Source organism: Suricata suricatta, chromosome 12, assembly GCF_006229205.1.
Source record: "Suricata suricatta isolate VVHF042 chromosome 12, meerkat_22Aug2017_6uvM2_HiC, whole genome shotgun sequence".
In the NCBI taxonomy this organism is placed as follows: domain Eukaryota; kingdom Metazoa; phylum Chordata; class Mammalia; order Carnivora; family Herpestidae; genus Suricata; species Suricata suricatta.
In genome coordinates this window covers 83,815,587-83,841,908 of record NC_043711.1, presented here as the reverse complement: position 1 = coordinate 83,841,908, position 26,322 = coordinate 83,815,587, and the positions used below count along the sequence as shown (strand labels likewise).

Genomic DNA, 26,322 nt, shown 5'->3' with positions numbered 1-26,322 from the left:
ACTACTAAGTGGTAAATAAGAGAGAAGAGTTTGTTGGTGTGATTAATTTTTTTAGTATTAATTTTTCTTGCTGACTCTTGGAAACCAAAAATTAAAGGCTTCCTTCCTCCCCCAGATTTCTAGTGTTTTATAATGGTCTCATAAGAGCATTTTCTGTTTTCCAGTCCATCTATCTGGATTAAATTTGAAAGTAGCTTTTATTTTTGTGCACGTATGTGAGAAAACTGTCAAAGCCAAACAATATATTTCTGTTTTGTGTATGGCAGTCATAATGGTTGAGATAGAATTACAGATTTTATTTCGTCAGATTGGTATTCACATAATATTTGACACGATAAACTATTTTCATGAAGTTACAGGATTTTTAGAGCTTGTAGCAGGAAACTTATGTTTCTGTTTTAGAAGTGTTCAAAACAAAGCTCAAGTCATTTATAATTTTCCTGAGGTCACAGATATATATATATATATATATATATATATATATATCTGTATGTTATATATATATATATATATCTGTATGTTTTTTAAAGTTTATTTATTTTGAGAGAGAATCGGGGAGGCTCCACGTTTGAGAATGCTAAGCAGGCTCCACGTTTCAGTGCGAAGCCTGATCATGGGGCTCAAATTCACAAACTGAGATCATGACCTGAACAAAAGTCAGACCCTTAACCAACCTACAGAGCCACCCAGGTGCCTCTTATAGGTTTGTATTTAAAAGTTGATTTTTAAGACGGCTTGGAAAACACTGTATGTTGTTGACCTCATACATTTCAAATTAATATTTTTTCTAGTCCCAAGAATTTGTTTTGTATCACTTTACAAAGGGCTGCCCTTGCATTTACACTTGAAAGCCATAAGAACTGAAATACTGAAATTTTACTTAAATTTAGGAGAAACTTTTTGTTTTGACTAGTTAAACACCTAAGGAGATCAGTGAGCTCCCAGAAATTCCACAGGAATTCTATTCGGTAGGAGACTATAACAATCACTGAATAAAGTTTATACCCTAGTTCTTTTTTAAAAAAGCAAAAACAAAAAGTACCCTTTTTTTCATATTAGCCTTCGGTGGGAAAAAACGTGTATGTGTGTATTGGTCGGTTTGGGAATGAGTCATTGGATCTGAGTTTTAATTAAAACAGCAATGGTGAATGGCACTGTACCCAGGTTCTATTTTTTGGAGTGATGACTATAGATAACTAAGATTTTGGCTGTTTTATTCAGTAGTTCTTTTGGATTCTTAGTATGTATTAACCTTGTTTGTAATAAATAATTCCCTATATAGTTTTCTTTAATAAATAGAGCTTTAATGTAGATTGAAGAGTTTTAGGATGAAATATGGAATCAGTTCTCATTTGAGACTTGAGTCTACTTTAGTGTTAATTATTATTTGTAATTCATTAGTATTCCAGTTTTCTGTTTCTGTCTTGCATTTTGAGATTGAGTCAGATAAAATGACACTGATAATTCTATGAGGTTGTCAAGTTTATAAAGGAAAATGCTAAGCCACTTTTAAATATTAACTTTGATACATCCTTTGCACTTTTTCCCCCATCTGACTTACACATATCTTTTATGTCTTACTGAATACTTAGTGGTCTGAGTGATATAATTGGTGACTTTACTTTCTTATGGTGGTTTTTTTTCCTGAAACTTTTGAGTCATAGGACTGAACTTCTGATTGTTTACAGAATTAATGCCTTTTCGAAGTTGAAATTGTCTAGGCTTTACATTGTAAATGGCACATAATCAGTTTTTAGAATATTCAAATTAAAAAAACCCCCTACATTGCTTGTAATAGTTTGAGGGACTGTTAAAGGGCCTAATAAGGTAGCTGGTGATTCTTGTAGCTAAAAACTTGGTGTGATAAACAGGAGTCTGACCTGGCCGTTGCCTTTTCTCATCTGCAGGTGTGTGTGGTTTCAGCGCAGCATGGCTGTGGTCATCCGTTTGCAAGGTCTCCCAATTGTGGCGGGGACCATGGACATTCGCCACTTCTTCTCTGGATTGACCATCCCTGATGGGGGCGTGCATATTGTAGGGGGTGAACTGGGTGAGGCTTTCATCGTTTTTGCCACTGATGAAGATGCAAGGCTTGGTATGATGCGCACAGGTGGTACAATTAAAGGGTCAAAAGTAACACTTTTGTTGAGTAGTAAAACGGAAATGCAGAATATGATTGAACTGAGTCGTAGGCGTTTTGAAACTGCCAACTTAGATATACCACCGGCCAATGCTAGTAGATCAGGACCACCACCTAGCTCAGGAATGAGTGGCAGAGTAAACTTGCCTACAACAGTACCTAACTTTAATAATCCTTCACCCAGTGTAGTTACTGCTGCCACATCGGTTCATGAAAGCAACAAAAACATACAGACATTTTCCACAGCCAGTATAGGAACGGCTCCTCCAAATATGGGGGCTTCTTTTGGGAGCCCAACGTTTAGCTCAACCATTCCGAGCACAGCGTCTCCAATGAACACAGTCCCACCACCACCAATTCCTCCAATCCCAGCGATGCCATCTTTGCCACCAATGCCGTCCATTCCCCCAATACCAGTTCCTCCTCCGGTACCTACGTTGCCTCCTGTGCCTCCTGTGCCCCCAATCCCCCCAGTCCCTTCTGTGCCACCCATGACCCCACTGCCACCCATGTCAGGCATGCCACCCTTGAACCCGCCACCTGTGGCACCTCTACCTGCTGGAATGAATGGCTCTGGAGCACCTATGAATCTGAACAATAACCTGAACCCTGTGTTTCTGGGTCCATTGAATCCTGTTAACCCTATCCAGATGAACTCTCAAAGCAGTGTGAAACCACTTCCCATCAACCCCGATGATCTGTATGTCAGTGTGCATGGTATGCCCTTTTCTGCAATGGAAAATGATGTCAGAGATTTTTTCCATGGGCTCCGTGTTGATGCAGTGCATTTGTTGAAAGATCATGTAGGTCGAAATAATGGGAACGGATTGGTTAAGTTTCTCTCCCCTCAAGATACATTTGAAGCTTTGAAAAGAAACAGAATGCTGATGATTCAACGCTATGTGGAAGTTAGTCCTGCCACAGAGAGACAGTGGGTAGCTGCTGGAGGCCATATCACTTTTAAGCAAAGTATAGGACCTTCTGGACAAACCCATCCCCCACCTCAGACACTTCCCAGGTCAAAGTCGCCCAGTGGGCAGAAAAGGTCCAGGTCAAGATCACCACATGAGGCTGGTTTTTGTGTTTACTTGAAAGGGCTACCATTTGAAGCAGAAAACAAACATGTCATTGATTTTTTTAAAAAGTTGGATATTGTGGAAGATAGTATTTATATTGCTTATGGACCCAATGGGAAAGCAACTGGTGAAGGCTTCGTAGAATTCAGGAATGAGGCTGACTATAAGGCTGCTCTGTGTCGTCATAAACAATACATGGGCAATCGCTTTATTCAAGTTCATCCAATTACTAAGAAAGGTATGCTAGAAAAAATAGATATGATTCGTAAAAGACTGCAGAACTTCAGCTATGACCAGAGGGAAATGATACTAAATCCGGAAGGGGATGTCAGCTCTGCCAAAGTCTGTGCTCACATAACAAATATTCCATTCAGCATTACCAAGATGGATGTTCTTCAGTTCCTAGAAGGAATCCCAGTGGATGAAAATGCTGTACATGTTCTTGTTGATAACAATGGGCAAGGTCTAGGACAGGCATTGGTTCAATTTAAAAATGAAGATGATGCACGTAAGTCTGAACGCTTACACCGTAAAAAACTTAATGGGAGAGAAGCTTTTGTTCATGTAGTTACTCTAGAAGATATGAGAGAGATTGAGAAAAATCCCCCTGCCCAAGGAAAAAAAGGGTTAAAGATACCCGTGTCAGGTAATCCTGCAGTTCCAGGAGTGCCCAGTGTGGGAATGCCCAGTGCGGGAATGCCCAATGCAGGAATGCCCAATGCAGGAATGCCCAGTGCGGGAATACCCAATGCAGGAATGCCTGGTACGGGAATGCCCAATGCAGGAATGCCTGGTACGGGAATGCCCGGTGCTGGAATGCCCAGTGCTGGAATGCCCGGTGCTGGAATGCCCGGTGCCGGAATGCCTGGTGCCGGAATGCCCGGTGGAGGAATGCCTGGTGCGGGAGGTGAAGAACATGCCTTCCTGACTGTAGGATCTAAGGAGGCCAACAATGGGCCTCCATTTAACTTTCCTGGTAATTTTGGTGGGTCGAATGCCTTTGGGCCACCACTTCCTCCTCCAGGATTAGGAGGGGCCTTTGGTGATGCAAGGCCTGGTATGCCTTCAGTTGGAAATAGTGGTTTGCCTGGTCTAGGACTGGATGTTCCAGGTTTTGGAGGTGGACCAAATAATTTAAGCGGGCCAGGATTTGCAGGAGGCCCTCAGAATTTTGGAAATGGCCCTGGTAGTTTAGGTGGCCCCCCAGGTTTTGGAGGTGGCCCTCCTGGTCTTGGAAGTGCCCCTGGGCATTTGAGTGGGCCACCAGCCTTTGGGCCTGGCCCTGGCCCTGGTCCTGGCCCAATTCACATTGGTGGACCCCCTGGCTTTGGATCTAGTTCTGGAAAACCAGGGCCAACAGTAATTAAAGTGCAGAATATGCCCTTTACGGTGTCTATTGATGAGATTTTAGATTTCTTTTATGGCTATCAAGTGATCCCAGGCTCGGTGTGTTTAAAATACAATGAAAAAGGTATGCCCACAGGCGAAGCCATGGTGGCCTTTGAATCTCGGGATGAAGCCACAGCTGCTGTCATTGATTTAAATGACAGACCTATAGGCTCAAGGAAAGTAAAACTTGTCTTAGGGTAGCTGTTCACATCAATTCTTTATAGGATAGATCTTCATAGTGCTGTGATTAATGCATCCAGATTGTTTTCCTAGTATTTCCAGGTTAGAACCTGTGGATTGTTTCAATTGCATATAGATTGGTTTCCATAACATAGAGCATTGGTTGACTGTTTACAGAAGACTCACTACCAGTTTAAATATTGCTGTTATGTTACAGTAAAGCTGTCTGGAGAGAACACAAATACGATTTTGGCATACCATTAGAGAAACCATTTGTAAAACATAAATGACCACATAAAGCTTATCAAGGAGTCTAGATTGGTTTTGTTTTATATCATATGGGATGAAGAAAATAGAAATGTCAATAGAGATCGTTAAGGGTGCTTTTGCCAGCTGCTGAAAAATAGAAGTTGGCTACTCTTGGAATTTGGTTTAAAGCTGGACAGATTTGCTTTGTTATAGGGTCAAAGCTTTGTCTAAAGTCCTCATTTTCTTTTAAAATTGAATAAAATCTCTGTATACAGATTCACTGTATGTACCTTTATTGCTTCTTGAGGGTTCTTGCTGTATAGACAGTCCTGCTTCTGAAGTTGCTGCTTTTTTGTTTGCCTAATTGACTCATTTGTAAATGAGCAGAACTGTTTTTGTTGTTGTTGTTTCAATATAAAACTCCACACTTGGTTTGTGCTATAACCTTGAACTTTGATTTCTAATGTCACACTTAAAACTGTGTGAAATAAGTACTTTTGCCACAAAAATAAAATACGGAGTCCTCTACCTACCAGAGCCTTTTTGGTTTGACCGCCATGATTTAGTTTAGTCAGTTTAAAAATTGTTCATGTTGTTTGGATGGCATCAAAAACCCAAAACCACTTGTAATAATCATTGTTTAAGATGCTGGACTTGAAGTCCTGTCCATGATGGGCAGATGTTCTGGCAATTTCGTTCTGTCCCAAATTTGTGTGAAATTTTGGCCTATAATTAAACAGAGGGTCCATTTATAAGAAAGAGCATTATTATATCTAGTTTTTTTTTTTTTTAACTGAAGTTGAAATTGTTAGCTTTGTTAGCAGTAGTGTTATAGAATAAAAGATCCATAAGCTGGTCCATAGATGTGCATTTAATCCTGTTACTTGGGGGCTTTTTGGTCTAGTTGTTTGATCAGGAGCCTGTTTATAAAAATTCTTCATACAGAGTATAAGTGTAGCTGCCAGAGGGGAGAGAATTGAGACTCCTTGCCCTTTCATACTCTTTTCTTTGGCATTCAGGACATTAAGGCAGGAGGACCACATGGGTTCTGGTTGGTAAGTGTCCTTGTCGTGAATACATTTGCCTTACAACATCCTGCTCACTGCCACAAAAGGCTCTACTGATGGTTACTTTCCTTCTTAGTGAAAAAGTTCTAAAGATGTGTCACATTATACTATAAACATACAGAATGGGAGATTGGTGAGATATCATGAAAAACAAATTTTGTCTTTTACATGGTCCTCTGTCTTGGTTTGAAACATTCCCAACATTTCCTGCATATCAATGTACTTACAAAGGGGTCAGCCTTTTAAAAGAAGTATTTCCTTTTTTTTTTTTTTTTAAATAGTGCCTTTTTGGTGTTGCAAGTCAGTGGAACACTGAAATACAGAGTCTTGTATAATTTAGGGTTAAGAGTGGTAACAGTTTGATTTGTGTGATAAGATTTGGAGAGACTTTTCATCACTACAATCTTAGAGGATTGACAGTACAGGATTTTTCATTTAGGGAAAGGATTATTTAGACTTTCAAAGAAGATATGGCTGTGTTGTGGGTCTTTTGACAATTCATGAATGCAAATTTGCTTTGACAGATCACTAGATATTGCCTCCTCAACTAAAAAAGCAATATGACGTTATATATGCTGTTCAATTTAAGTTTTCTATTAAGTAATCATTTCTCATTCCAAAGACCAAGTGCAGAAAACTTCAGTGCTGCTTGGGAGTCTTATTTCAACTGCAGATTATTTTCCCCATTGGAGAGCTGACTATTTTCACTTTAGAAAAATGGGTTGTTTGAAAATGAAAGCCTCTTATCTTTTTTCTACAGTTTATTTTGGTTATATGTTCGTACAATCTTATTAAATATTTCATATACTTTACTGCAACTACTTTGTTATTTCTACATCTTAGATAAATGGTGAAAAGGAAAACTTGAATTCACTGTTCATCAAATTAAATAAATTCAGAAAATAGTGGTTTGTGTAGAAATTGGAGAGAACTATGTTTCATATTTGGTTGAGTCACAACAGTGCTTCTCTTGTTGTGAAATGTAATTAAATGCTTTGCCCTCTGGAACTTGATTTTTGTGTATCTGAGACTTATTAATATAGTGCTAACTGCTAAGCATACTGTTCATCTTGTTCTGGGCATTGGAGTTTGAGTTTTTAAAAAAAAACCTTAAAAATATGCTCTGTGAAATTATTCATACTCTCTTCCTGCAAATTTTCTCATAAGAACTAGTTTGGGGTAAAAATGAATTTATTTCTCATTTGCTTTGTATAGCATGAAGGATTTGTAAAGCTTTGCTTAAAGTTGTGTGCATTTGTAAACACTATCATGATATTTTAAATTTTATGTGTAAATTTTGTCTGTTTTTGGTGACATGAATGGAAGAGAATCTTTTCCATTAGGTTTAATTCCCCAACCCCACCCCCTTGCTGGGGTGTTTTGGTTTTTTTAGTTTAAAGGATTAGAGAAATCTACAAAATGTATTTTATAAATAAGCAAATTTGTAAACTTTTTCTGAACTTCGGTGAAACATTTAGTTCACAAGCAAAATTTGGAGGTGTATTCTGTGTTTAATACTGTAGTTTGGATGTATAATTATTAGTGGCTTTAAAAAAAATGCAACACTGTTAAGTGAAATGTAGTTCCTACTTTTGTGCTCCAAGTTGTCAAAGCATCAACCGTGAACATTTTATTAGGAAACTTTTTATTCAGTATTTCAGAGTAATGTTCAGTATAATTAGGTCAGTCTTAACACACTGGATGAAAATATAGGGCTGTGTATCTACATAAGCAAACATACTTTGGATAAAATAAGGATCCAGGAGAGCCTTAATCAAACTCAAAGTCCTTCTTATTGGATTTCGTCATTATGTACAGGTGTGGGTCAAGTGTTTAAAAATAAATCCACTCATCAATTTCAAGAACATTTAAAAATGAGTAAAGAAACTAAAGTTGCTGCTAGTTAAATCTTCTGTAAAAAAATTTCTGGCAGTGATCACTTAAAACTTATTTCCCACTCTTCCAAAATTACCACATTTAAATAGTTTTACTGGCAGTTCTACAGTAGTCCAAGCTTTAGAAACCAAACACAATAAAACAATTCATTGCCAATATGGCCACAACATTGCCAGCAAATACTGCCTTGGCATCATTCAGCAGAGGTTTTTGTTTATAAAGATGAAGTCTTCAATACTGTTCAATAAACTTGTCACAAAATAAAAGAGGCTTATGCTTTTAATGCTTTACACAAGAGTACTCTTTTGAGCTATACCATCAGGGTTTTTTGTTTGTTTTGTTTTGTTTTGTTTTTAACTCTTACAAATACTTTGTGCCTTTGGAAAGGTGGATTTGGTGATCTTGGAGGTAATAACCATTGTTGCTTATCCGCGTCTGCTAATGCTGAATAAAGTGTGAAAAGAAGATACCTGGAACGGCAGGGAGGAAACTTGATTCTAGGTCAAATCTGTGGTGCCCACGTTTTCAGACTTTGATCTGTGTGCTGTGCTAGCAAGCCACTTCGCTATGTGGACTCAACCAGAAACCAGATGCTCCTTTTTACGGAGGGAGTCTTACAGGGGCTGTGAATTGTCTTTTTAAAAATCTGATTACTTTAAGAAATGGAAAAAGAAATCTTCAGAATGCATTGTCAGTTGCACATGCTTCTACAACTTTTTCTTTTTTGTTTACTTATTCTTGCATTATTATGTGAGGTATTTTGAGGTGGGGAAAAGGGGAGAGGAATCAAAAATACTGCTGTTTTCTGACTTGATGCTCTGTTTTTGTCCCTCCCACATTTATTCAACTGCTAAAAAAAATTAGCAGATGAAAAGTTTCCATAAACTCCAGAGGCCTTAAAAAAGATTTGGATTGGAGTTGCAGATAAGTTAGTGGGCTGTTCCTTCTAACCAAGGCTCTTGAAAAATAGAACTTTTACCCTCATCATGAAAGAGTTTTTAGTCTGTTTTGAGTTTCAATACTGAAGTTGTTTGAGAGGGATTTAGACTTATACTTAATTCCAGGTGGTTGCTGAACTGTTCTAAAATTATGAAAGTTTGACTAAGCATTTGAAAAATCACAGGGTGAAATCAGCTGCCTACAGATACCCAGATGGCCCTTACCGTCTTAAAGAGATAAACTGTATGCTAATAATACATTCTGTTTTCTTCCTCAGTAGAGAGCCCTCACTTTGATTCCTTGTTGTGTGCTTTCCAGTGTTTTACTGCAAGAAATTGCTTATTAGTTTATGCATCGCCACCATTCTCCTTACTCCCCCTCCTCAGAAGCAGAGCTTTTATGGGATATGGTAGAATCCAAACTTAAGACTACCCTTTTTAATTAAACAATTGCTTGATATCAGTTTTGTCTTAGTATAAAATCTGATAGATTGCATTGGCTTCTCTAAAATGTTCTGGAAAGAGTATACTCTGGTGGTAGCACATTTCTTTGATGCTGTAGTGACATTTCCCCGAAAAACTCTTCTGTTTAACAATATGAGCAAGTTCATCTCTTAATGGTGCCTGTTCATGTAAATGTTAATTCTTTACTGTGCTTCCTGGATTTATTCTTGTTACCTTGAGCTTTATGCCAGAGGATCTCAGAAGCTTCTTAGAATATGGCTCCTTTTCTGGATCAGCATAACTAACAACTAGCAGCTAAGGTGGCAGTGCTTTTCTACATATTGCTCTACTACTGAAGAGTCCAGAAGGGGCAAAAAGTAAGCCACTTGATGAAATGATGAAAGCATTCTAGCCCCAGGGTCCAGAAGGGCAGCACTCTTAAAAATCTGGCCAGAGGAAATAGGGCTGAGGAAAATCTCATTAACTGTTATCTTTGAATTCTTTTAAGAGGCCCAAGACTTTCCCCTAGTGAAAACGTTGATAGTTAAACCATAGATACTAAGAAAACACCAGTTGTAGAGAAGTGGTTAAATGACACAACAGACATTGCCCCCCCCCCCCCCGCCCCGCTCAACCAGACATCTGGATTCTGATTTTAGTAACCTAATATTTCAAGTCATTTTCCCCAATCAGCCAAAGGCTTGCTATTTCATATTGAGAGAAGGAGGAGGTGACTTTTGGGGGGAAAATAGAGGCATGACCAGCAGTGGAACATAATTCAGTATGGAGAGGGTCAGGTGTTGAAGAATTGTAACACTTCCAGGAATAAGCTGTACTATATTCAAAGAGGCTGCCCCTTAGTGTTTAATTCCCTCTCCGTTCTGATACTGCCAGTTTGCCCACTTTTATCTGCTTACCTGCTGGTAACCAGAGTTTCTCACTGCTATCTCTGTAGTCTAGCTTCTTAATGGTGGGGGCGAGGGATTGGTGGGGGGGATGTCAGTTCACTCACTGTTCTTCATAGTAAATAAGATTTGTCATTTAAGCATTTGTGCTACATACCAAATGTAACAACCATGTCTACCATAAGACACCTGTTAGTCTTTGCAGAGTGGGGAATGCTTAAGGGTAAAGAAATTGAGATACTTAAGGGGTCTTAAATCATACTAACTGGTGCTCTTGCTGATTTCATTTTCCCTTTGTTCCACTTGGTCGTGAGTTAAGGCCATCCTCCACTACACTCCCCCACATACGGTGTTGCTGTACAGTGATGGTCATGTCCTTTATACAGAACTCCCTTCTGTGGTGTGGGTCTGTGGGACTAGCAGGGTCCCTCTGCTATAAATCTGGCTAAAGTGGAAAAAATAATGCAGCTCTTTCTGAAGTAGATGCTTCCAGTTATCCTTGCTTCAGTGGTCATTGAATTGACAAGTTGGAATTGGACATGTCTTTTGCCTCCAAGCTTTTAAGACAGTTTCATGTGGATAATCAGCTTAGCCCTAGCAGTAACCCATGCTAACTAAATTTTTTGAGCAGTGTTATGCACCCAGTACTTCTGTGTCCTGTGGTAGAAAAGGAAGCAAAATAAGATATCTGTTCTTAAAGACCCAAGGTTTTAAATTATACAAGTAAGTGTTCCGTTGTACTTGTGCAGGTACAGGGTACACTCATGTCCCACAGGAACTGGATAAAGAGTTTCCTGGCTAGTTGCTAAATGGTCAGACCGAACAAGTGTAATGGAAACCTTGTGTGTAAGCTGAGGGAAGGCATGATCTCTAACCAAGGTCCTGGGGACATAATATTTAGTAAAACGAAATGATTGTGTGAAGGACCACAATGGCACTCACTACCTAAAATGGTATTTTTCCTGGAAACTCTTAAAGTTGTTCCATAATGTGTAGCCTGAGTGGTGTGACTGAGCTGAATGGTGAGTAAGGCAGGCAGGTAAAGGTTGGTACTAGGGGTGTCCTGACCTAGTAGAGGGATAGAATCTTTTATCTTTTTAATAACTTTTTGACTAGTTGCCATATACCACTTCTTATAAACAAATGGTCTAATAAGGCATTCATAAGTGAATTCTCTCATCAGTTTAACCAGTTATACATAGTTGACTATTGGACAATCATTCTTTTCTAGTTTTACATTGATTGGATAGTTGTAGTTTTCTATATGAAATGTCCACTTTGTTCTTGTTATTCCAGACCAGCACTATCCAATAGAGTTTTGTCCAATGGAAATGTTCTCATCTGCACCCATATACTACTGTAGTAGCTTTTTTTTTTTTTTTTTTTTTTTGAGAGAGAGCTCATGAGTAGATGGGGGACAGGGAGGGAGGGAGGGAGAATTCCAAGTAGGTTCCACTGACAGTGCAGAGCCAGACATGGGGATTGATCCCACAAACTGAGATCATGACCTGAGCTGAAATCAAGAGTTGAACACTTAACCAACTGAGCCACCCAGGCGCCCCTGTAGTAGCTACTATTAAATAAGCCACATGTGGCTAGTGGCTACTGTGTTGAACAGCACAATTCTAGGTTCACAGAGCAACAGAGAATTTACTTTTCCATGTCTGATCTTTGGAGATTCCCTATGATAGGCAACACTGTACAATAGAAATGGGAGTCACTTACGCTATTTAAATTTTTCTAGTAGCCATGAAAAAGGCTAAAAAAAAAGTGAAATTAATAATACATTTAACTCAGTATATCCTGAAATGTTACCATTTCAGTATACTATAAAAATTGAGGGGTTTTTTAAACCAAATTTTTAATACATATTTTATAGTACATTGTGATTTGAACTAAGCATATTTCAGGTGCTCCATATCCACTTGTGGGTAGGAGGCCATGCTTTTGGACAGTATAGATTTAGAATATAAGAAAAGTTATCCCCTGTCATTTTGCTCTTAGCTGTGTTGCCTATTTCAGCTGTTTATTTACTTTTGAGTTTTTGAATTTTGTTGTGTTCCTCCTAACCTTTCCTCTTTTTATGTTGGCAGGTTTTTTTTGGAGGCAATTTATTTGCCTCATTTACCATTTTCATGGGCTACAGTTACCTTTTTCACTAATTAGGTCTTATATTATAAACTTATTAATCCTACACCAGAATCCAGCAGCAGAACTAGAATCTTCTCCCTTCTCCCCACTGCACCCTGCCCTGCACCCCATCTACAGTGGCAAGTGGGCAGATCATTGTAATGTGGTTTCCTTATTGTTCAAGTCCACTTTTTATTTCCTAGCTTCCCTAACATACAAATTCTGAAGAACAACTCATTTTTAAGACCTGTGTATCCCACGTTGGTTTATTCCAGTTAAGGAGTGCTTGCATTATAAATAGTAGGTAGCTTCCTTTTTCCAAAGCTCTGGTCTGCTGCTGTTTACTCGGCTAATTTATGCTATATGCCACACTGGAAATGCTCGGGAAGGTGGTCCTGTACTGTTGTCTTCTACACTCTGCAGGTAATAGGCAGGTATCTAGTTAAAAGAAGGTAGATTAAAAGAATGTAGATTCCAGCAGGGCAGGCTGGGGGCAGAATTGGCTGCCTAGTGGGTGTTCTATGTAATTTTTGGTATAAATCACATTTTCCTGAGTTGAGTTATACAACTTGCAGAATTTGTTCTTGTTAAAGTTTACTTCTTTGATAAGTCCTATAAATGTGAAGTCCAGCAGTTCCTGTATTCCTGCCCTGATGGAAATAGAACATGTGATAGATGCAGAATTATTTTCCATCAGTGTATAAGGCTAGTTAGTACAGGTCATGGGAAGAGATCACATGAGCCTCACTGCTCATGTGGAGTGGCCAAGTGGATTTCAGATTGGACTGGATTACAAGGTCTGAGCTGTTGCTAACATGTATGTAATAGAAATCACATTCTCAGGCAGTTCGGTTGTGATTCATCAGTTGTTGTGTATCCCAGAGGCTAATTATTTCCTTTCTCTGGCCATAGTGTTTTAGAAAATGAGATTAAGCTAGATAATCCAAGTATGTCCAGTTTCAAGCTTCTGTGAGTCTATGTACCCAGCCTTTCTGTGTCTGGAAGTTTGTAGGTAATTTGAACCTTAAACTAATGAAAGGAGAGTGGAACTCAGAATTTCGGTCTGGTTACAGCTCTGTTGCTTTTTCTGAGTGTGACAGTAGTCTCACTGCTGCTTGAGAAATTCATATAGGAGAAGAAAGTAGGGAAGATCTTCATTCATTCCAGTTAGGTCCACTGAGGCAGGTAGACCAGAGACATTTTCTTGGTTGTCCCATGAACCAACAAGTTAAATGATGATACCACGAAAGGATCCATTTATGAGCACTGAGAAGAGGATCAGTTAACACATTTAGCACTTGTAGTTAAGGGTGAGCAGATAATATTCAGTCATAAGCTGCCTGCATGACTCCAGAGGCAGAACCCCTTCTTTAATAATCAGTGCCTGTCCCTTTTGGGAGAGGATGTGAGGGGCCACTGGCAGCACCTTTCTGTCAGGGGGTCTTGAGCCTGCTGGGGAAGGAAGGGACTCTGGCCTTGCTCCAGTACTCTGTTTATTTTGAGGTAGGCAGGTGGAGGCGTATAAACACATTCAGAGTCCTATGGCTGAGGAAAACTCCCACCAGTACAGTCCTGTCTTGCTTGAAGGCTATGTGTTCTTCTTCAGTTTGTTTTCCCGATACCAAATTCACTCCTCTAGCTAGGTTCCCTTTGAAGAGTTGGACACCATTTGTATTTGTTGAACTTTGGATACATCTTTTGGGGATGCTGATGTAGTTTGACCTCCAAACTATTTTGACCATCACAGAATATAGCAGGATGGGAAACCCTGTGACTATACCATATTTTCCCCCTTTTCATTTTTTGTGTGACATTGACACCTTAAGCTTTACAGTATTGCCAAATACAGTGGCAACCAGACTTCTTAGTATTACAGGATCTAAACCAAATTATTGCTTAACATTATGTAAACACAATTTTAGTGGCCTATAGTCATATATATGAATAAAGAGTGTGTAGTTTTATAGTAAAGATTTTTAAGTAAGGATTTACTTATTTACATATTTTCAGTTTGTGACCCGTAAGGCTGTCTTTGGGGTTGCTAATTTAAATTTGAGGAATCTTTGTGTTATGGAGGGAGAAGCAAGATTTGTCTACTGTATCCATCTTCCTTGATGAGGCAGAGAAGGAAAGGAACAGTGGTGGTGGGCATACTTTGTCTTTTCAATCTGAAGGGAAAAGAGTATTACATGGGTGGTGTTCCGCCCATTGGGAGCCTGTGGAGAATTTCCGGATTGGCTTTCAGGAACTCGATCTAGCATCTGAGCTGCTCCAGCATGCCAAGGTAGGCAGCAGGAGTTGTGAACATGGCTTTGGTTTGTTGGAATGATCCTGCCACCCAGACACTTGGGTGCTCTTTCTTCCTCTTGGAAGTGTGGAAATGGGATTGAAACCTGGTTTCTTTCTTTGTTAGGATTTTGGGAAGGGAAGAGGCGGTATAGTTCCTGAGCATGAAGGACCAATGAGTTTCAGCTCTGCTGGCACTGAATGGATCCAGGTGGATCCAGGAGAACAGATCTGTTCTTGGATTTATGAAGAGCAGAGTTAGAATCTCCAAGGCAGGGAGGGGGATGCCATACAAAACAGGACAGGTTACTCGCTATTAGCAGAGTGGGATTCCCTATCAACAATGGTAAAGTGGCTAGCTGGAGGAAGGGAAGAAGCCCTGATTTATAAGATTTGTCCCATCTCTGTGGCTTAAACCTTTACCAAATTAGCTTATGAAATTAACTTCTTGCAAACCATCCAGGCCTGCTCCAGCACACTGCTACAAACCTCCCTCAAGGTGTTTTGAATTGCTGTCATGTGCTTATGTCTGTGCTGTGTGAAATAGGAGATGCTGAAACAATATTTGTTCTAAAGGTGTTTGATATTTTATGAACATCAAGGAGCTGGAAACATTGACAGAATAATTTGTGGTGTGGATTGAATATAGTAGTCCAGGGTGAAAAGTTGTTAAGTGATGGAAATATTATGAAAAAGAGAACATATAAGAGCTAGGCTTGAAGGATAAGTAATAGCTAATACTTACTGGTAATAATAGTTCCAGGATGTGATAACCACCTTGCATACATTGTATACATCTTTAGAAAAGGATTATATCATAACCCCATTTTACTCTTGAGGAACCTGAGGCTTAGAGAGTATTTTGCCCAAATTATATAAGTAGGACATCATTTTATTTATGTAGTAGTATCTCATTGTGGCCAGGGAGAGGAGTAAGGGCAGTATTTGGAGCCTGGTCATTTGACTGCAGAACCCATACTTTTGCCCACTACATTATGTTGCTGTTGGATACAAGAAGGAAAGTTCTTCAGGAGAGAAGTATATAACTACAGTCCAAGGTTCTAGAGGAGAGGAGCACCTAGGTGGCTCAGTTAGTTAAGTGTCTGGCTTCAGCTCAGGTCATGATCTCACAGTCTCTAAGTTTGAGCCCCATGTCTGGCTCTGTGCTGACAGCTCAGAGCCTGGACCCTGCTTCGGATTCTGTGTCTCCCTCTTTCTCTGCACCTCCCCGTTCACATTCTGTCTCTCAAAAATAAATAATAAAAAAGAAATCAAAGTTCTAGACAAGGTAGATGTTGGAATATTTGAGTTCCAGTCCTCCTTTTGTTTAACCATGTATGTGGCTTTAGCTAAATCTAACATTTTACCTCTCTGCCTTGAATTGAGGGATTTGGATTAGATGCTCACTCAGTTCTTTTTTATTTCCACCAATAGAGGAAAGCAGCCTACAGTGGAGACAAGGGAATGAGGCTTCAAGTGGTAGAAGACAAAGGAAGAAAGGATTGGTGCTATATATACTTAGTTGTTTCTGCTTGCAGTTCCTGACTAGCATAGAATGGAAGGCTTGGGGGTGCTGAGGGCACATAGAAATAACAAGCTAGTCTAGAGTTGAATATTCCTAGAAAGCTCATTTCTTCTTGATGGTTTCAGCAGCAGGCTAGGACTAGATTTGGGTCATTTCTGAATTCCTGGATTATCATTCCTTTCCTAGTATTAATTCAATAGATACTTACAAAGCACCTGCTATGTGTGTCCCTAGAATGGGAACAAGACAGATCTTGTTTCTTCCCTTGTTGAATTTATAGTCTACTAGAGGTAATAGATAGTAAGCACTTAAATAAGTTTATGAGAAGCTGGGTATTGTTGGGTTGGAGTCATGGAACATCTATGACTTTGTTGAACTGAGACCAGTTAAGAAATGCAGAGACTGGGGCTTCTGGGTGGCTCAGTCGGTTGAGCGTCTGGCTTCAGCTCAGGTCATGATCTTGCAGTTCGTGGCTTCGAGCCCCGCATCAGACTCTGTGCTGACAGCTCAGAGCCTGGAGCCTATCTTCGGATTCTGTGTCTCCCTCTCTCTCTGATCCTCCTCTGCTCACGATGTCGCTCTCTCTCTCAAAAATAAATAAAACATAAAAAAAGAAAAAAGAAAAAAAGAAATGTAGAGATTGTTAATAGACATCCAGGCAAGATATGCTGGTTCAGAAGAGAGTGTACAAAGACCTGGCAAATATTAGCCAGACCTCTCTTACAAAAATAAGTGAGAAAATTTCTGAGACTTTTATTGACCCACTCAAATGTGATATATAATATGGCTTTCTAAAATATCAGCCCTATGAAGGAAGCTGAAAGTCCCATGGGATTAATTATAATGTCACTAGATGAAAAGTAAAGGAGTCTGGCTTAAGGATGTAGCTGTTCAAAGGATATGGAACAGAAGAATGACATGAGCTAGAAGTTTTAATTATGTAAGATTTACAAACAGGTAGTCTTGGAGCTGAATTTTAAAGGAAATTAACAGGATTTGGGAGAGAAATAATACTCCCAGACATTAGGTAATGTAAAGGGAACATGACTCAAAGGATCGGAAACTATACATTGTAAAGACTTGCTTATAAAGAATTGCTAAGTCCAGTGAGAAGCAAAGGGGGTAGATTTGTGAAAAACAACTGTGGTAGCACAGGAAGCTCCCACTCTCAGAAATAGAATCCCATACCATTTGCACATGTGGGTCCACAGCATTCTGATTGAGGTTTAGTCTGGTCAGAAAAGAAACTAAGAAAGGATAGAATAGCTGTGGGGAAAGGGGTGAAAATGGTAATAGACTAGGAAAGAATGCTCTTATCTGCCAGAAAATCGAGTCCTAGCACAGGAAGAAGCACCTGTCTCACTGCCAAAGTACCTGAGAGCATAAGTCTCTTTGTCTCTGGGATCTTGGAGAAGCCCTGGAGGGAGGGAAAGACCACAGCTCCAGTTCTTGGCTGTAACCTCACCACCACAGATACTTACTGCTAATACTTTGTAGTTCTCAACAAAGTGTCAGGGATAAACCCGTAAGCACTCCATTTTAAGTCTTCCACTTAAATTTTTCCTCAACATTTTATTGTGAAAACTTTGAGTATACAGAAAAGTTGAAAAAATTATATAGTAAATATCCATATATCTACTATTTAAGTTCTACAATTTAAATGTCCCTATATTTTACCACGTATCCATTCAACATATTTTTTTGATGCATTTCAAAGAAATGGCAAGTATTAGCACACTTCATCCATAAATATTCCAACATGTCTTGAGTTCATCATTTCTTATAGGTTTTGGGGGAAGGTTGGTAACATTTACATATACATTAAGTGTATCATTAGATGGTAATGAAAAATGCATTTATGGTTCACATTCCTATCAGATAAGGAACTTTTCCATTCCCTCTAGAGTTCTCTCCTTCTCAGTTAATATCTGCCCCTCCCCGGCGACACAGCAGGAATAACCACTATTCTGAATTTCATTATAGATTAGTTTTACCTGTCTTAAAACTTTATAAGTGGAATCTGTATTATATGCTTCAGATTCATCCATGTTGCAGATATTAATGGTTTCTTTTTGTTACTGCATCGTTTTCTTTTACATGTATAAATATTATGGTTTATTCATTCTCATATTGATGGACACGAGCAGTTTCAAGTTTTTGACTATTATAAATAAAGCAGCTATGAACATTCTTGTATAAATCTTTTGTGGACATAATGTTTTCTTTTGGATAAAGATCTAGGAGTGGAATTGTTCTTTGACCAGATGTATATTTGGTTTTTTAAAAAGCTGCTAAACTGTTTCCAAAGTGGTATATTTAATGCTTTCACTAACAATATATGAGACTTTCACATCCTTGCCAACATTTGGTATTATCAGTTTTTCTACTTTTAGCCATTGTGGTGGGCGTGTGTGATAGTATCTCATTGTGGTTTTAATTTTCATTCCCTTGATGATTAGTGCTGTTGATCACTCTTCCTTTATATATTTCCAATCCATGTATTTTCTTTTATGAAGTTTCTGATCAAAGTTTTTGCTCATTTTTAAATTGTCCTTAGTTTTGAGTTCCAGGAGTCCTGCATTTAAATTTTAAAGCTCAGTTATGCAAGATCAAATAGAGAAGATTTACTGCTGAACAGTAATTCAAATGGAAAAGGCCTGAAAGTTTGAGTTGGGCAAAAGCACATTACCATTTATTCAGCAAATGGTCATTATGAGTACTGTGTACTAAGCAGCTGATATTAGGGATACAAAAATAATACCCAGCCCTAGTTCCAAGGAGTCCATAGATTATGAGGATAGACAGACAAAAGTCAAAATTTTGGTGGCAGTTTTAGGGTTAAATCACTAATATTTAATTTATTGAATACCTACCATAGGTTAGGTCCTGTTGTAGATACTGGAGATAGATAGGCAAACCAGACATGGTTCCACCTCTAATACAGCTTATTTTCTGGGGTGTATATGAATGAAGACTGTGTAGAAGCTCTCATATAGGGAATGAAATTGATGTGTATACTTGTGTCAGAAATGAAACCTGGTTGGAGCATACTTATATGGCTAGATGATTAGTTAGATAAGGGTCTGGTCTTGCAGGGAGGGCCTTGTAGACCATGGTAGGAACTTTGGACGTGGAGTGTTTTGTGATGCCATTCCAGAGTTTTAAGCAGAAATATGGTATGACCTAATTTCTGTTTGGTTAATAAACACTGTGTATGCATGCGTGTGTTTGCAGGAAGATGATGAGGAAGCCATGTAATCATCCAGAGGAGAGATGATAAATTTTACTTGGGGATTGTGGGCAAGGCTTCATAAAGCAATGATATCATAGCAGAACTTTGGGTGTCAAGATATTTTTTAGGCAGGGAAGTCAGAGGTATCAGCTTTTGCATATTTTTGAGGAACCAGAAATAGCTTTGGATTACTGTTTGGTTGGGCAGTAAAATGGTAGGAGGTGGGGCAGACTGGGAAGGGGTTTGAAGGTTGAAGTTTTAGGGATGCTGGGTCACCATATTACACAACTACTACATTCTGTGTAGATGTTCTTTCTGGAGTTGTGCTTTAAGGTGATCTTGCTAGGGATTTTGGCTCTGAATCTAAGGGCCATGGGCAGCTATGCAGGGCTTCTAATTAAGGTGAAGACTCTGGAAGCTGACATCAAGGAAGACTAGCTGAGGCAGTGGTAAGGAGAAGCCAGAGAGGAGGCAAGAGAACTCTGAATTTAGGTAGGGGTTGTTGAACCAGAGGTAGAGGCTCTGGGCTTTAAATAGTGAGGTTGTGGTTTGGGGGGAAAAAACTAATGAAGCCCTTTAAAAATTTCAAAATAAACCATAGAATATGGAAACAATACAGAAGTGTGTAGAGTATATAAAGTGCTTGCTTTCACCCTGCTTTGCTGAGGTGCAGCTAAAGTTGCATTTCTTTGGTGTGTTGTCCATTTTTTCGTGTGTGTGTGTATTTATTTTGTCAACATATTCAAATCTATTGTATGTACACATACAATTGAAGTTTAAAATGGAGTCCTACTTTTCTTACCATTTTCTGTGACCATATTTTTTCATATAATACCAATATAATATAGTTCTGCCTTGTATTTTACCTACTGCTGCTCTGCATTCCATTGTTCTGATGTATCATACTTTACTTAGTACATAGTAGACCTTTAAGCTGTCTCAGGTCTTTTACTATTCTCAGCAATAGTGAAATGAACATCCTTCATTTGTTTCTATTCTGTGCAGAGAATGTGTGAAGTGAGAAGCATGGAGTCAGGTTGTGACTTGGGGAAGCTGTGGTCCCACTCCTTTGGGAGTATGTGTTTTTCTCTGGGTCTGTCCTTAGGGAACTTCCAAAGGGAAGATCAGGCTGCTCAGAGTCTACAAGTCATTTTCTAGGGGCAACATTCGAAAGAACTGGGGCTCTTTTTCCAGATTTTAGCTGGGGGGGGGGGCCAGTGAGGGGGAAGCCGGGTTCACTGCTTCCAGGTCAGATGGGTTCTCAGAGAGAGAGATGGAATAAGGCTTTCCTGTGGAAGTTTAGACTGGGGAGATACAGGACAAATATGTAGAAATGATCAGCAGACTTGAGTTGGTTTGGTGGAACTTTATGGAGCAGGACTATCTAAATGGATTAGGAGAGGGGTGCCTGGGTGGCTCATTCGGTTGGATATCTGACTCTTCATTTCAGCTCAGATCATGATTCCAGTGTCGTGGAATTGAGCCCCACATTGGGCTCTGCACTAAGCTTGGAACCTACTTAAGATTTTCTGTCTCTCTGTCTCTCTAAAATATTTTTAAAAAATAGATTAAGACAGTGGTGGGTTTTCCATCATTGGGTGCTTTCAAGCAGAGACTGAGATGATATGAATACATGGGCAGTTTGTGATACAAGCCAAAGTGTAATAATCGTTTCAACATCGGTTGATAATAGAACTCCAGATGGAGACCACAAGGCACCAAGATGGGAGCAGCACTAACTGTGGACTAGGTTGAGGGAAGAATTGACTGGGTCAGTTTAGGGGAGGCTAAGGCTGGAGGCATCCTGGGGTATAGTGCTGGAAAACCTGGAGTGCTGCGTGAAGCCAGGTGAGAGATCTGACATCTGCAGTGTTGGTACAGACGATCTGCAGGTGTAGGAGTCAGCAAGGACACAGGGATAGTAACAAGTCTGAGGATAATTGTTACGGGGACTGTAGGAGGAGGGGTTCTTTGGGAGTCATGGTGATCCATGCAAGAAGATAGTGTTTTAGTTGAGGAAATGGATGAATTAGAGAAGCTTGGGGCTTCATAATTACTATCATCAGTTTGGAGATGGCTGGGCTGGGACCTGAGACTGGAAATGGCCTTTTGGATTTCATTCAGCAAATACTTATTATCTAAGTGCTTGGGATACAGCAGTGAACAGAACAGACAAATATCCCTTCCTTCATATTTACATTCCCTTAGTTTCCATTCTAGTGGGGAAAACATAATATATAGCGTATTAGACACTGATAAATGCTAAAGAGAAAAAGCAGGAAACTGGTATGCAATGTGTTGGTTGTAGTAGGGTTGAAATTTTAAGTAGCTAGAAAAGGAGAGCCTTTTTCTTCATAATGGAGATGATTTTGAATAAAGACCTAGAGAGAGTAAGGAAACAAGCCATGTGGATAATATGAGGGAAGAAACAAGCTTATTTGAGGAATGACAGGCAAGCAGACCTGTGTGACCAGAATGGAGTGAGGAAGAGAGGTGTTAGGAAATTAAGTTAGATCTAGATCTTTCAAGATTTTGTAGAACATGCTAGAGTTTGGATGTTTTCTCAGTAATGAGAAATTATTAGAAGGTTTGGGCAGAGGTGTTACATGACCTGACTTAACATTTTAACAGGATCACCCTGGTTGCCATATTGGAAATAGTTTGTTGGTGTGAGGATGGGGGTGGACATGGGGATGGCATAGGACAAGGGAGACCAGTTAAAGAGGCTAATGCCATAAACCCAGTGACAAATGATGATGACTTGGACTGGGTAGTGGCAGTGAGAGTAGTGAGGAGTTGGACATGAGCAGCCGATTATAAGCTAGGAGACTGAGTTGAGGGGATCCTAACACCATCTCAAGATGCAGGACCCCAGAGTTCGTGAGAAATCATTGGAGGAAGAAACTTTTTGGGGAGTAGTATCTGGATCCTGGTCATGTTTGAGACAGTGTTGGGATTGGAACTTGGATTAGGATCTGCTCTGGGGCCAGTAAGAGGGTCAGAATGAGATTCATTGGTCTCAGAAATTCAGGGTTGGATTCTGGGTCTTGGGAGCATTATAGGGATTTTAGGGTGAGGACTATTTTGGGGTCAAAGTTGTTGATGGAGGCCAGTACACTTTTTCTGCATCTTCCCATCATACCAGGGTTGGTTGTACCCACCATGTCCTGTCCCATGGAGCTCACCTAAGGGGATTAGAGGAGTATGGAGGCTCTAGGACCTTCTCTTCCGTGGGTGTCATAGAGCTGGATACAGGCCCAGCCCTGCCTGGGTGAAGCCTGCTGGCCTTCCTAAGCTGGGACCTATAGTCAGGGAAGGGTGGAAAAAGGTCCTCAGTGCTTGACTTAGGTCCTTTTTTTCCCAGATGGCCCACTGTGTGACCTTGGTTCAGCTGTCCATTTCCTGTGACCACCTCATTGACAAGGACATCGGCTCCAAGTCTGATCCACTCTGCGTCCTTTTACAGGATGTGGGAGGGGGCAACTGGGCTGAGGTGAGGACCATGGGTTTAAAGGTTGTGGAGGGAGGCTAGAACTGTTTGGGGGGTGAGGGGTGCATGACTATTATGCTAATTGGCCTCTGCCCATAGCTCGGCCGAACTGAGCGAGTACGGAACTGCTCGAACCCTGAGTTCTCCAAGACTCTGCGGCTTGAGTACCACTTTGAAACAGTCCAGAAGCTTCGATTTGGCATCTATGACATAGACAACAAGACACCTGAGCTGGGAGATGATGACTTCCTAGGAGGGGCTGAGTGTTCCCTAGGACAGGTATGTAGGGCTAGGGATTAAAATCTTTCAGACACATGTTCAGTAAGAGCCCTAACAGACCACCCAGACTGTCTGGAACATGGAGGATGTGGGGGTCAAGGAAGACCTAACCCTGTCTGAGATTTTGCTCTCCCACCCACCCCTGCTCTGCCCCAGATTGTGTCCAGCCAGATAATAACTCTGCCTTTGATGCTGAAGCCTGGAAAACCTGCTGGACGGGGGACTATCACGGTAAGGAAGAACTCTGGGGGAGGGGAGTTACATCAAAGAGGAATTCATGAGGTGATATAGTCTCCTGCCTCCCCTTCCTAGGTATCAGCTCAGGAGATGAAGGATAATCGTGTAGTGACCATGGAGGTGGAGGCCAGAAACCTAGATAAGAAGGTGTGTCTGGAAAGAGTCAACCTTTGGGATTTGAGAATTAAGGGGACAGGGATGGGGGGCAGGGGTGAGGACTGGCAAAATAGTTCTCTTTCTAGTCTTACTTACACTGGGATCTCTGTGGCATTGACAGGACTTCTTGGGGAAATCGGATCCATTCTTGGAGTTCTTCCGTCAGGGTGATGGGAAATGGCACCTGGCATACAGATCTGAGGTGTGAGACCCCTGGGATTGGGCAGAGTGGGTTATGAGAGAATCCCTGGGGTTCGGGATTACCAGGTTTGGAACAAGCCTGGACATGGGTAGGGAAGGATGACAGCCCCCATATGCCAGCCCAGAACTTACTAGAGGCCTTGCCCTCCACCTTCAGGTAATCAAGAACAACTTGAACCCTACATGGAAGCGCTTCTCTGTTTCCCTTCAGCATTTCTGTGGGGGAGACCCCAGCACACCCATCCAGGTGAGGAGTTTGCCGCCTGAATGGACTGAGCAGGGGCAGGGAACCTGGGAGGGATTTATTCTCACTATATACACTTACTCACCTCCCCTTCTTCCCCCTGCCCAGGTGCGATGCTCAGACTATGACAGTGATGGTTCACATGATCTCATTGGTACCTTCTACACAAGCTTGGCCCAGCTACAAGCAGTCCCGGTGAGTGCCAGCCCAGCTCTGGGGTGTTGGGAGGGGCCTAAAGGACTGCCGCCCTAGGGAGAGAGAGATGGAGGGCAGAGCAGTTCCAGTTCTGGCTGATGCTCTGGGAGCTTCCTACCCTAGTTTTTCTTTCCTCACCAGGCTGAGTTTGAATGCATCCACCCTGAGAAACAGCAGAAAAAGAAAAGCTACAAGAACTCTGGGACTGTCTGTGTTAAGGTTTGCCAGGTGAGATTAGCCCATATGACCCAAGCTCTGACCCCTGTGCTCCATGGCCCCAATTTCTTCACCCCAGCCATGATCCTGGTTTCTTCTACAGGTAGAAACACAGTATTCATTCCTGGACTATGTGATGGGAGGCTGTCAAATCAACTTCACTGTAAGTTGCTTTATCAAGGGCAAGAGAACAGATCTGGAGCTCAAAATGGGTGGCCTTCAGCTTCCCTCCTCCCTTTCTTCCAGGTAGGTATAGACTTCACGGGCTCCAATGGAGACCCTTCCTCCCCGGACTCCCTCCACTACCTGAGCCCAACAGGGGTCAACGAGTACCTGACAGCACTGTGGAGTGTGGGCAGCGTGATTCAGGACTATGATTCGTGAGTAACTTGTTCTCTTGCCCATCCCCTCCCTGCAAGATGTTTCAGCGTCTGGGCTCACAGTCCCCTCTCTGCCTCTTCTCCAACTCACTATCTTCCCACAGGGACAAGCTGTTCCCAGCATTTGGATTTGGGGCCCAGGTGCCCCCTGACTGGCAGGTGAGACTCCTCAGCCCCTCTGTTTTCAATGTCAGGGTCCTGATTTGGGGGGATGCCGTTGATTCTCTCTCTGGCACCCAGCTTTATGTGGAGATGCAGGATGTATCCCTATAGGCATATGTACAACAAGTACTCAGTACTAAATATTTCCTGCACGATGCTTGGTATATACCATAGTGTCATTTTCCTTTGCACAAATATGACTGTGGGGAAAAGACCTCATTTTCATTCTTGCCCTCAGGTTTCCCATGAATTTGCCTTGAACTTCAACTCCAATAATCCCTACTGCACAGGTAAGTTCCTCCAACCTCCAACATAAGGCAGATCTGTCCACACCTAGAGGGCCAAGCCCGTGCAGATGAGTGTGGGGGTAGTAGGGGCAGATACCTGAGTCTGTTGTCCAGAGGAGCGGATTTTAGAGCCAAGTCTCTAGACTCAAATTTAGGTCTCAAATCTTTATCTTGCTTCTTGCTAAAACCATGTGACTTGGGGCCAGTGTGCTTTGGCTTCATAAAAAGGATAAATATTACAAGATACTGAATATTTAAGGAGAAGATATATGTAAAGTTTGAAGAACTAAGCCTGACACGTACTAAGTGCTCTGTATTATCATCTTTGTCTGGAAGCTCACTGTACATATTTGGGCATCACTGGAAGCCTTAGTTCAACTCTTTTCAGGGTACTTTTACCCAAGCGGTTTTGTCTAGAGAGGGCCAAACCTCGTGGCTCCTCCAACATGGACAACAAACTAAAGTGATCTATATATATATAGACCCACACATATATCTTTTCTGAAATGTTTGAGAATTATAGTCTTAAACTATATAAGTCCTACCCCAGGTTTGCCCTCTGAGGCCCCACCAACTTTGCTCCCTTTATCCCTAAATACTTGTGTGTTTCCTAAAATCAAAGATACTCTCTTAAGTAACTACAGTACAATTCCCTAAATCACGAAATTAACATCAATACTATTATCCAATCTAGAATTTATTGAAGTTTTGCCAGTTGTCTTTTACAGCATAAAGAAAATCCCAGATTGCATAACACATTCATTTGCTTTGTCTTCCAGAGTTCATGTCTTTCATGATAATTAACATTTTTTAAGATTATAGGCTAGATAGTTTGTAGAATGTCCCACGGTTTGGGTTTACCTGGTATTTCCTTATGATTAGATTCAGATCATGCACTTTTGGTGGGCGTTTTTCTGAGTGCACCGTGTCAGGAGCCCCATGATGTTGATTTATCTTATCCCCAATCATGTTAACTGATCACTTGGTTGAGGTAGAGTCTACCAGGTTTCTTCACTAT

The 26,322-nt window shown here is 40.7% G+C and overlaps 1 protein-coding gene across 13 annotated transcripts in view; it reads left to right on the top strand.

The window, feature by feature from the left end:
• The window catches only part of CPNE1 (copine 1), a 35,199-nt gene that overhangs the window by 7,263 nt on the left and 1,614 nt on the right, over window positions 1-26,322 (top strand). For 6 of the 13 annotated variants that reach the window (XM_029917551.1, XM_029917552.1, XM_029917547.1 and 3 more), the window contains exon 3: window positions 1,908-8,263. In XM_029917551.1, the coding sequence (XP_029773411.1) occupies window positions 1,930-4,806 (2,877 nt within the window). In that variant the 5' untranslated portion in view covers window positions 1,908-1,929 and the 3' untranslated portion in view covers window positions 4,807-8,263. Of the gene's footprint in view, window positions 1-1,907; window positions 8,264-22,821; window positions 22,951-23,046; window positions 23,227-23,382; window positions 23,458-23,538; window positions 23,611-23,740; window positions 23,822-23,977; window positions 24,068-24,172; window positions 24,260-24,400; window positions 24,488-24,578; window positions 24,639-24,721; window positions 24,856-24,959; window positions 25,015-25,255; window positions 25,308-26,322 lie in introns of those variants that run through there. The other 7 variants (XM_029917558.1, XM_029917554.1, XM_029917555.1 and 4 more) reach the window with 3 other exon arrangements.